General features: G+C 39.1%; 1 protein-coding gene across 9 annotated transcripts in view; it reads right to left on the reverse strand.

Annotated features, from left to right (window-relative positions):
• The window catches only part of PKHD1 (PKHD1 ciliary IPT domain containing fibrocystin/polyductin), a 490229-nt gene that overhangs the window by 92412 nt on the left and 385388 nt on the right, over positions 1-12429 (reverse strand). Inside the window, exon 62 of one of the 9 annotated variants that reach the window (XR_007152424.1) lies at positions 180-305. The exons of 7 other annotated variants lie outside the window; for them this stretch is intronic. Coding sequence is in view for 1 of the 2 variants with exons in the window: in XM_047860175.1 (XP_047716131.1) it covers positions 5959-5978 (20 nt within the window). In the remaining variant the exon portion in view is untranslated. Of the gene's footprint in view, positions 1-179; positions 306-5851; positions 5979-12429 lie in introns of those variants that run through there. One more of the 9 variants, XM_047860175.1, reaches the window with a different exon arrangement.

Raw genomic sequence — 12429 nt, forward strand, 5'->3', positions numbered from 1 at the left:
AAATGGTCAAAATAAACTTAGCTTTTAAGAATATAAAAGAACTTAGTTGTATTACTTTGTTTCTCTTTAGCCCAGGTTTCTCACCTATATCTCAGCAATGAGAATCAACACTATGTGAAACAATGGTCAATGGTTTATAAGGAAGATTTAAATGTCCCTCAAAAGCATCAGATAATTACCTCAGCCAGAAGCAAGATGTTAGACTAGGCAGACTAATGATGTGATCTAGGATGTAATTCCCATGGTTCTTAAGGAGCACAAACATCAATCATTTAGTAAATACATGGTTTCCATTGGTCTCCAGACTGGGTGGGGAAAAAGAAAAAGAAAAGAAAATCTCAGCAGTGAGAAAACTGCCTAAGTTTTCCTGGCATATCAATATGCATGTCCCTTAAAGCAAGGCTATTTCTAACAACATATTTCTAATCTTTCTTTCAAATTCTGTTATGTTCATAAATGCCAGAATAAACACCAGAGGGGGAAATCTACATAAATGAACAACAAAATGATGGGTTCAAACAAGATTCCAAGACTCTGCTTCAAAATTTGTATTTTTATTTAAAAATTTTTAATTTTATATATTTGTTTTGAGACAGTGAGAGAGTGGGTCCCCAAGTGGGGGAGGGACAGAGAGAGAGGGAGAGAGAGAGAACCCCAGTTTCCACACTGTCAACACAGAGCCTGACATGGGGATCGAACCTACAAAGTGTGAGATCATGACCTGGGTCAAAATCAAGAGTCAGATGCTTGCTTAACCAACTGAGCCACCCAGGTGCCTTTCTGCTTCAAATTTTGAATAATTATAGGAGTTCCCTTCTCAAAAATAGTATTTTATGTCTTTTTGAAAAAATTATACTAGGGGCTCCTGGATGGCTGTCGATATAACATGTGACTGTTGATCTCAGGGTTGTGAGTTCAAGCCCCACATTGGGCATAGAATTTAATTTAAAAAATAATAATAAAATAAAATAAAAATTCTATAGGTGAATTTATACCTTTTCACTGCTCCGAAAACTATCCCATGGCTTTCAAAACCCATGGTCTTCCAGTTGCTATGTGCCTAAGAAGTTACCACCTGATTGTAAGTAAGTCTCAGTTGCTTAAATAATTATCTAAATCTTACAGGCTGAGAGACTTTCTTTATTGTATTTTTTAAATATCATACGGTGTTTTTTTTTCTTTTGGTGCTCATTTATGTGGGGTTCAATAATGTATCCACAATGAAGATACAAGACAATTCCTTTATGCCACAAAACTCCCTGTGCTACAACTTTATAGCAATATTATCACCATGCCCATACCTTTGGCAATCACTAACCTCCTCACTGGTTTTATGGTTTTGTTTTTTTGAAAATGTCACGTGGCTGAAATCATACAATATGTATCCTTTTCATATGGTGTGTTACTCCCACATGTCTTTGAGAATTACCTATTCTACACTATCGATATCAATACATATTGATAGTTTGTTCCTTTTTACTGAGTAGTATCACATGGTATGCACTTACCATAACTTGTTTATCCATACCACTGTTGAAGGGCACTGGGTTGTTTCCAGTTTTTGACTTCCACAAATAAAGCTGCTCTGAACATTTGCCTATAGGATTTAGTGTGAACATAAATTTTCATTTCTCTATGGTAAGTAACCAGAAGTAGGATTACTGGACAATATGTTAAGTAAATGCGTAACTCTATAAGAAAAAAAAAAAACCTGCCAAATTGGGGCACCTGCGTGGCTCAGTCACTTAAGCCTCTGACTCTTCATTTCAGCTCAAGTCATGATCTCACGGTTCATGGGTCCGAGCCCTGCATAAGGCTCTGTGCTAACAGTGCAGAGCCTGCTCGGGACCCTCTCTCTCTCCCTCACTCTCTGCCCCTCCTGAACGTGCATGCTCTCTCTCCTCTCCCCAAAAATAAATAAACTATACAAAAAAAGCCCTGCCAAACGGTTTTCCAGAGTATCAGTTATTTTGCACTCCTACCAACAGTGTATGAGAATTCCATTTGTTCCACATCTTCACCAGCACTTGGTACTCTAGGCTGGCAGTTTCAATCTAACAATGCCAGAATGCCTTTATTAAAAAATATCTTTATCAACTGTTGTAAGATACTACATGCTTAGTATAAAGCAACTATCTCTCCAATTAAAAAATAGCATTATTTTCCAATAAAGTGCTTTGTAGCAAGTACTTTGATATCACACATTTGAAACCACATAAGGGGCACCTACCTGGGTGACTCAGTCAGCTAAGCATCCCACTTCAGCTCAGGTCATGATCTCACAGTTTGTGGGTTCAGGCCCCCAATTGTGCTGACAGTTCAGATTTTGGGTCTCCCTCTCTCTGCCCCTCCCCTGCTTGCACTCTGTTGCTCTCTCAAAAATATTTTTTTTAAAAACATAATAAAATGTTGTATTTAAACTATAAGATCTTCTAATATTGTATTATCTAATTTATCAGGTGAGCTCTAATGCCCCTGAACTACTTATTTAATTCTTTTTTTGTGTCTATGGTAACTATGAAATGGACTCTATGCTTTTGGGCAGCCACAAGGTCCAGAGTCACATTCATTAGTTCAACATATATTTGGTAAGAGCTGTTATAATAATAATTAACTGCATGAGTAATCAACATAAAGATGTGCATAGGAAATATTAGCTAAAGATATTTTAGAAGAACCTGGTCTCAGTTCGATCAGTGTTGGGTACTCACAGGAAGCTGAGCTTTAATTCTAATTTCATAGCAATTAATGAAATGACCAAGTGTTGCTGAGAAATTAGTACATATTAGAAACTAAAATATAACACAAATTGTGATAACTGAACAAAGCCCTTCAATTCCAAGCTTCTGGAGAAAGCAGATCAAAAATGCAAACAGAAAGAAAACAACGAATGGCAGTTTAAAATATCAAACCTCTTTTGATAAATGGAGGGAGACATTTTAAAACTTAATTCTCATCTCTGCTGAAAAGTGTCACCAGACCCCATCTCCTTCCCCCCACCATTCTTTCTGTGAATGTTCTCTATCTTGTCCACAGTCCCTGTTTCCATCTCATTATTAAGGATCACACCTCGGCTCTTATTCTCTAACTCCCCTGGATCAGGTCTGCAACTTCCTCGTGTTGGGGAACTGCCCACGAGGGATTGCACCTGCCCCCATTTCAGACTCCTAATTCCCTGCACCTGGCCCCTCCACTGGGTCATCCAGAGAGGGAGCCAGACATTCATAGCTCATTTGTGATTCACTAAGGAAGGGATAATCTGCCAGAACCATTCTTCCGCACGCACTTAACACTGCTCCCTTTGGTAAAATGCAGTCCATTACCTGAAAGCCCTGTGAAATTGGCGGGGAATTGAAAACCTCATGCTTATACAGAAGGCTGAGTTGCTTCCTAAGGGTTAGGCAAGTAACTCAGAGGGCTCTACTGCTAACACGATTCTTCAGAACTGAAGCGGCCTGAACATAATCAGTTCACCCTAATTGATTGCATACAGTTTATTACATAACTGATGGTTTTAAACCCCCAGCCAATTAGTTTGTCAAACAGAGGTTAAATTCTTGACTGGTTTATTCAAACTACATTTAGGCAGGATATACAATACAACCCGCCTAATCCAGGCAGTGGAAAATGCAATCTTTTAACAAGTGAAATTAGCAAGAACTTCCCTAGAACCCAAAGGGAAGAAGGAAAGTTTCACTAAAATGCTAATTAGCCTTAACTGACCAAACCATTAACTCTAAGTTTCATTTTACCTGGTACCATTCCTTTGCTGTGTAGTTACAGGATTTTGAGATCTTTAAAACTATTCGTACGGCTGATGTCACTGGTAATGCTGCATTTCAAAGTATTAAATTAGAATTAAGCAAAACCCCATCTCATTGGCCCGATGTGTTAATTCAGACTAATCTCTTAGCTGTCTGAGTTATCACCTCTAGTCCTTCACAGATTTTACCAACTTGTAATGTTTGGCAGAGAGATAAGTCTGTCTGATGATTCTTGCATTTATTTCTGAGCATATCCCTCATAGTCCAGCCCAGCCATTTAAAATCATTATAAATATTTGTGTTTACATTGCATTTTTAGGATTCCATTAATTAAGATTTAAAAAAAAAAAATTTTTTTAACGTTTATTTATTTTTGAGACAGAGAGAGACAGAGCATGAATGGGGGAGAGTCAGAGAGAGGGAGACACAGAATCTGAAACAGGCTCCAGGCTCTGAGCTGTCAGCACAGAGCCTGACGCAGGGCTCAAACTCACGGACCACGAGATCATGGCCTGAGCCGAAGTTGGCCGCTTAACCGACTGAGACACCCAGGCGCCCCAACCGTTAATTAAGATTCTAATAAGGTAAGTCCAAGTCTTTTCCTAAAACTGAGCAGCTAGAGAATTAAATCAGATAACCACTTTTTACTCAGTACCTGTTGAGCATTCAGCCCTGTGTCAAGTCAAATAGCACACAAAAGAAGGGTCAGACATAGATGTAGATGAGAAGCAATATTCAGGATTTCAGTGTCCAGGCCAGTGTTATAATGTTGCATTAGGGAAATTTTTACAGACCAATTGTTTCTTAAACCTATAAAGTATTTTATAGGATAGGGATCAGAAAACTTTTCCTGTAAGTATTTTAGTTTTTTGCAGATAGAGGCAAAATTGAGAATATTATATGCATACTTATATAATAAGAAAACAAATTTCTACAATTTTTAATTGATAAGATTAAAAATGTTCAGACTTACTGTGTCTCAGATAATATAATTAGCAAAGTAATGGCTATATATTTTCCTTCTAAAACCTCAACAAAGAATAGGGAATTCAAATATAGAAAATTTTCTCTGGGACTCAGAATTATCAGAAATTCATTTTTTATCTTGGAATTGCCAATTTTAAAAACGACTTTGGGGCATTTGTTTTTAATTAACTAGTTTTTTAAGTAATCTCTACATGCAATGTGAGCCTTGAACTCACAACCCCAAGGTCGAGAGTTGCAAGCTCTACCTACTGAGCCAGCCAGGTGCCCCCAGAATTGCCTTTGATTAAATAGGTTTCAATTAAATATTTACTACAATTCTCTTGGAATTTGTGCTAGTTTATGAGGACATGAAGAGCAATGGCCCCCTAACTTCAAAGCACTCAAATTCAAGGGGAGACAGACAAATAGAACAAAGTACAATAATGGCATATAATGTGTGCTACAACAAAAGTATGTATATAGTGCTACATAAACATTTGTATAAAGTGCTATGTAAACACAGATGGAGGGATTAAGAAAATATTGTTGAAATTTTTTCTAATAATGTGTATTTCACCCCTGGCAGTCTTAGTAATAAGGACATCGAACCTCCAGAATATTTACTTGATTAAGAATTACTGTGTTGCTTCTGAATAATCATTCTGATCCATTTTAATTGTATAGCTTTATAGAGGTGAACAATCTAGGTAATTTCCCTAAATTGGAAGAAACAATGAGGACATGGTCAAGAAGTATTTTATCTATATCCTACATCTATCATAGTACGTTTTATTTTCTCCTGACAATTAAGATTCTGATTATGTGAGGACTCTAATTCATGGAGAATTTTCCCCTAGAAGTCTCAAAAAAGAAAATGAGGATTTATAAGAAGAAAGAAACAGAAATCCAGATTATTCAATATAAATCCAAATCAGAAGAAACAGGGAGAAACGTTTAATAGTATTAGTATTAGTTTTTATCTTTCAAACTAATATAGCATACAACAAGCAATATACCACCAAGGTCACACACTTATAAATTCAGAAGGAAACCAAAGTCTACTGTCTTCTCTCTCCTGGGGAGGCCTGTGGTGGATTATTACCTGACATGTGACATATGCCTGATCGATGAAGTATTCAAGACTCTCATAGCGTTTTACTCTTCAGATATCAATCAGATGATGACTTCAGCATCTCCTTGTACTAGACCAAAAGGCCCACCTTTGGTTTTAAATGCTGGAAAGCTTATCTGGCAAAAGACGTAAAGACAAGGGTCTAGAAGGTAAGATGTGAATTTCCTAAGGAATGTAGGCTATTCACATCTCTGCTATGATTATCCTACTGTGGAGGGTGCTTGGGACATCTCCAAAGTTATTTGTACATCAGAGTCAGGCTAGTCAGGCCAATCCTGATGAAAGGCAGTAGTCACCAGATGAGAAATGATACATTCTTTGCCTTTCCTTATCCTTCCCCTGACATCCACTTCAGTCAATCCATACCTGCACAAAGGGAGTTCACTCTACAATCCCTTCTCTCATGGAGCCTATTTTCTAGATAGGTAGATGAGACACAGACAGTCATGAAACTAAAAGAATGATCCAGAAGAACATACTGTCCAAACGTTGTACTGTGAAGGGATGTGGTGCCTGAAGAGGATGCCAGAGCCTTGTGAAGGTGGTTAGATCACAAAGCATCAGATGTTATGCTAATGAACCAAGAGTTTATTCTGTAAAATAAAGGGAAGCAGGTACATAGTTTTGTGCCAATGTTTACAGATAAGATTTGCATTTTAGAAAACTTCGTCCTTGTGCAAACTCTAGAATTATAGAGGTTTAAAGTAGCAAACAAGATAATACTTGTTTACTGCTTTAGCTCAGTAAAGGCTCACACCAAGGCAGTAGTGAGAAAATGAAAACGTATGAATTTAACAGCTATTAAGGAGATAGATTTAGCAAGACTTTGGGACTGTATGAAGGAAGCCACTGAAAGGGCAAGGTGGCAAAGAATTACTAATTTGGGATACAAAATTAGTATACACCCTGTATACAGGGTGGAGGGCAGAAGATAAGGTAGAATGGAGGTATCTGATAGGTGACTGGATGTGCAGATCTGGAAGAGAGGTGAGCCTGGAACAGAGGTAGAGATTTGGGACCCTGAAGTCAAAAGCCAGGGTAGTGACAAGGTCAGGAGGGGAAAAAAGAGGAAAAGGAGGTGGTTCATGAGGCAACTTTAGTGATCACTAACCTTGGAAGTAAGGGTAGAAGGAGACTCAGATGGAGAATATGAGGGTGAGGCAATGCCTGGGGAAGTGGTGGGTCCAAAATTTCCATTCTGAAAGGATCTAGACCAGCAAACAGGTCAGAAGGGGGCTTGAACATTCATTTGCATAGTACTTGAACTAAGAATTAAGAAAATGCAATTGTCCATATCAAGAAAGGGGAATGAATGCTGCTGGATATTATGTACTCACCCAACCCTGGGCCCACTGGTTCCTCTAGAACTGAGAGGTTGGAGAACCAGGGGAGCACATTCCCATGGAAAGAAACCAAAGAAGGATGAGATTGCAAGAATCAGAGAGCAGACTCAAAGTGAAATTCAGCAGAGATCCCATATGTAAGAAAAAAATATCCAGTCAATTTACAATTGCTAATGTTTGCCAGGGCGAGTTCATTGAAGTGATGGGAGAAGAAGCAAAAATGAGTGGGGAAAGATAGAGTAAGAAGAATGAGTCAGTGAGGGCAGATTTTTCTTCAAAGACATTTGACTATGAAGAGATGAAGAAAAATATGGCAATAGTCACAGGGAAATGCAGAGTCAAAGAGCCTCGAGAATAGTTTGAAGACCTAGGTAGAGACTCTGTCTCAGAGCTACACCTCAGAACCCCAAGTGCTAGACCTGCAATGCCTGTAGTACAAACTGATGGCTGCTCTTCTCCAGAAAATGTCTCTCCCACAGGGCCCATTTCCCTCTCAAAGTCCACTAAGAAAGAATCATTTAGTTGGGCCTTGAAAGCTTTTTACAGGTAGCAGTTTTCTATTAGAGTACAAATACCTGAGTAACAACTGGAAATGAGGCCAGGATGGATGCTTAAAGCAGAAAGGGAACGTGAGAAGGCAAATGTCAGAGAAAACCTTTGCCTACCTCACACTTTTGCCTGAGTTGGCCCCAAATTCAGTCACTAGTAATGACAGAAAATTACGTGTTCTGTAATGGATAGAGTACACTGATAAATCACAGATGCTGTTTAGCTGAAATTATCCTCCACATCCTACATACAGAGAGGCATCATACATAGATTATCAACCTCTAAGAATAAAAATTCAACTTAATAAATGTAATACTAGTTTGGATCAAAATTAAATCACTTAGGGGATACAGATGGCACTTAAAAATGTTAAATGCCCCAGGGTCAAACTTATAGGAATCAATTGTAATCTTCCCTCATTACAATCACAGAAATGAAGTAAGAATGTGGGGAAATCTAAGTCTGACAGTGGTTACTAGGTGACTTTTGAAAGGTACCAGAACATACCTCCCCAAAATATGCCACCTTGGCATATTGATTATTTTGAGCTGAAGACAACTGAGAAGTAGCAGAAACAAGAAAAGCTCTCTGCATTTCCCTCTCTTTACCTAAAGGTAGGAGATAAATTTGTAAAGGTATCTCCCCTCCTCTCCCTATCAGGAAGGACTGAAGTTAATCATCTGAGACTCTAGACCCCTATCATCTCAGACATGATACAGAGGAATCTACATAACAAACTTAGCATTGTCACCCTTGTCTATCATTAATTTCTTCATGTATTTACCTTCCTACAATTTGCCATCCTTAGATGTGAAGTCCCTTTATTTTGTCTTGCTACTTTTCTACACAATTAGTGTTCTATGCTAACATGTTTTAGAAGTTCAAGTTCTTTTTTTATTTTTTTTAATGTTTAGTTATTTTTGAGAGAGAGAGAAACAGAGTGTGAGTGGGGGAGAGGCAGAGAAAGAGGCAGACCCAGAATCCAAACAAGGCTCTAGGCTCTGAGCTGTCAGCACAGAGCCTGATGTGGAACTCGAACTCATGAAGTGTGAGTTCGTGACCTGAGCCAAAGTTGGACGCTTAACCAGCTGAGCCACTCAGGGACCCCTAGAAGTTCAAGTTCTAACCACCCTTTTGTGTTACTTATCACTGAGTCCTCCATGCATATGTGTGATGTACATGTTAGTAAACTTGAGTTTGTTTTTATCTCGTTAATCTGTTTATGTTGGTCTAATTTGCTGGACCCCAGCCAATGAACTTAAGATGGGTAGAATTTCTTCCTCCTCTACACATTCCTCTCTTGATATTTCTTCAACAATTGAAACAACTCACTTACATTTGTGTCTGTTGTGTCTGCTGTCCCCATCCTGAGTTCTCCTTTGGATCATCAATCCTTAGGAAAAACATTGTTTACTCATATATTGAAGAAAAGTCATTCACAGTTTATGTATGCCCAACCTGATGAGGTTGTGGGGTAATGGTGGGGTTCGTGGGGTTCAGAGCTGACAACCAAGAAAGAATTCTTGAAGATGTCTTTTGTGCAAAAAGGTGATTTTATTAAAGCATGGGGATAGGACCTGTGGGCAGGAAGAGCTGCACTGGGGTTGGGAAGAGTGGCTCCTTATATACTATGGGGCTGGGGGAGGTAAAGTCAAGAGGAAGTTTCATAAGGGGATTTTCCATATGCTAAAGACTCATGAATTACTGAAGGCCTAGCTATTGTCAAGCTAAGGTTGTTTTCCCCTCTGTTAAAGCATTAACACTAAGACAGTAGGGAGTTTCTGGAGAAATGTTTTGCTCTGCTTGACTCAAGTATTTGTCAATGGTCTGCAGGTTATAAGGAAATTCAATTTTGTCTGCCATTTCCTTCTTGCCTTTGTTCCCCACATCACTATGGAGGGGAGGGTGATGTTGGGGCTCCAGAAAACTGAGGCTATAGGCTTCTAGAGATTAGGCTATTGATAAGATTGCCTTTTTTCTTGTAATTTACTAGGATTTTTGTAAACAGATAGAAACTCTATCAGTTCAACCATTTGTTTTCTGTCCTTTCCTTTGTCCTTGGGCAGCCAGGAGTGCCTGAGGAATGTCACACATATCCCACAGGGCAGCAGAAGGAGTGCTGTTAGCCTGTACTTTGCCCTCAGCTTGCACTCTGCTCCCTCATCAAACCTAGGCATGTCCCTAGGTACACATGAGCAACTGGAAAAAAAAAAAACACTTCTAACCTATATAAGAGGTACTGCAACCCCAAGAAGGATCTTACTCTCTACTTGCAATTGAGTGTCTTTCCCCATCTCTATCAAGGACAACTTTATACACCATCTATAATTCCCATTTCACTCTAGGATTTGTCTATATTGGCAGAAAACGTGCAGCATGACTGGTAACAAAAGGGAGAAGAAGGAAGAAGAGAAGGAACATGTAGAAGAAGAGGAGCAACTGGAATAGGTGGAAGAAGACTCCATGAACACCAGAAACCACTTTCTAGCTATTCAATCCTAACACTCACCCTCAGTCCCTAACCTCTGTCCCATTTTCTCTCTAGTCCCATCCCTGGCCAAACTCTTACATGAAAAGCCTAGGAAAATGTGAATCTGATTCTCCTCTGGGATAAAAATGAATTTGACTTCAATTCATTGAAAGTCAAGGAAGTACTATTACCTTCTATATGTGATATTGCCTTTCTCAAAAGTAATAGTTGAGCCCATGACCCTGTCTTGTGCTCTGAGCTGTGGTTGAGTTGCTAAAAGTTGAGTCATTGTTATCAAAATGATTGCAAAGGATCTAAGGATTCATATGCTAATCAAGCATTGTGTCCACTGGAAAAGTAGTATTTGACATGTAGACTCCTACGTTTTTTCAAATTTACATGGCTGCATGGTGATTACTGAAATATGTTCCTTTAAAAGACTTGCTGAATATAGAGTAGCTTTATGTCAACATGCATTTTTCCAATATTAATAGATAGTCAAGAAATTATTACTACAGTGATATTCTTATAAGTTTTTCACGGTTGAAAGTGGGACAGTCACGTGACTGGGAGTCACACTAAGGAAGAACACTGAACTGTAAATTCTGTCTGAAAAAAAAAATTGAGCAGCATCTTAAGCATCCTTTCTACTTTCTATTGCCTCATTTGAGATGTTCCTATTCTTGCATAAGGCCACCTCTAGCTCAAAGCCTCCTTTTTCTAAAAATAAGAACAAGGAACTCCAGTATGATGCAGCCCCATGCTAGGAAGGATGTCTTAGTGAGCAGAGGATGAGCTGGGGAGCTGCCTTGTGGCCCCACTGGCAACTTTGCATGCTTCCACCTGTGCTCTGAACCCTACATCCTCCTGGTTTCTCAAATAACCTTGCTCCTGTACCTTTACTTTATGGCTATTGACTTTTTCTCCTGCATGTTAAAACATGTACAAGACCACCCCTATTTTAGCGAACCCCGTCCCCATTCCCACATCCACCTCTAGCTACCTCCCAATTTCCCTTTTTCCTCCAACCTTTCAACTTGCTAGGCTTCTTGATAAAATGTTTTACTTTCACCATCTCTATGTACTCTCACTCACTCCTCATCCCACTGTTGACTGACTTCCAGCCCTACCATTTCTCTGAAATTTCTTGTATCAAGATCACCAGTGAAGTCTATGTTACCATATCCAATAATTTCTTCTGAAACCTTATTTTGTTTACCCTAGTTGCAGGATTTTATATTGGCACTACCCCACCCATCTTGAAATACATTCATTCCTTGAATTTACTTCTCTACATTATCTAAATTTTCCTCCTAACATGACTGTCTATTCCTGCTTGGGTGCTTTGTGAGATCTTCCTTGCTTTGCCATTCCTTCAACACTGGGAGGCTCTTCTTACTCTATACACACAATTTCATTTAGTCCCGTGGTCTTGGTTCTCATCTATATGATGATCTTCAAATCTGTGACCTCCCATGTGAACTACAGAGCTGAACATCTAACTCCTTATTTTATATCACCATTTGGGTATCTAGCATATCTCTTATTTACCATGTCCAAACTGCATTCTTATTCTCTAAACCTGCTCCTCCAAGGTTGGTTTTCAGTCAGTGTCACCACCAGCCACCTAGTTGTTTCAGGAGGAAAACTAGTTGTTTAAGGAAGAACCTGGAAGTCATCATTGCCTCCTTTCTCTTCCCCATCCCTTACATTCAATCAACCAACAAATCCATCCAATTTCCCCTCACAAATATCACTGAACCCATATATTCGTCAGGTCATCATCCCAGTCTATGCTGCCTCATTGTCTCTATTTTGGTGTTTGACCACCATACTGGACTGCTTTCCCCCATGCAGGTCTGATCACGATACCCCTTCACTTGAAATCCTTTGTGAATCTGTCTCGACCATCAGGATCTAGCCCAAAGGCCTTAACATGGATCATAAAACATTCTAGGAACAGATCTCTCACATATCAGTGTCATCTTGGGCCATCCTCAGCCCTGTTGGATTTCTCTGGATTCTTTAAAGTATTGCAGTACAGTGTCTGGGCTCTATGCTTTGGTACATATTATCCCTCTATCTCATATTTTTATTCCTATAATGATTTACCTGACTAACTCATTCATCTTTCAAATCTCAGCTTGCCTGGCACTTGTTCCAAAAAGCTCTCCTGACTGCTTAGATAAAAGATTGATGAACTAT

This window comes from Prionailurus viverrinus, chromosome B2 (genome assembly GCF_022837055.1).
Source record: "Prionailurus viverrinus isolate Anna chromosome B2, UM_Priviv_1.0, whole genome shotgun sequence".
NCBI classification, from domain to species: domain Eukaryota; kingdom Metazoa; phylum Chordata; class Mammalia; order Carnivora; family Felidae; genus Prionailurus; species Prionailurus viverrinus.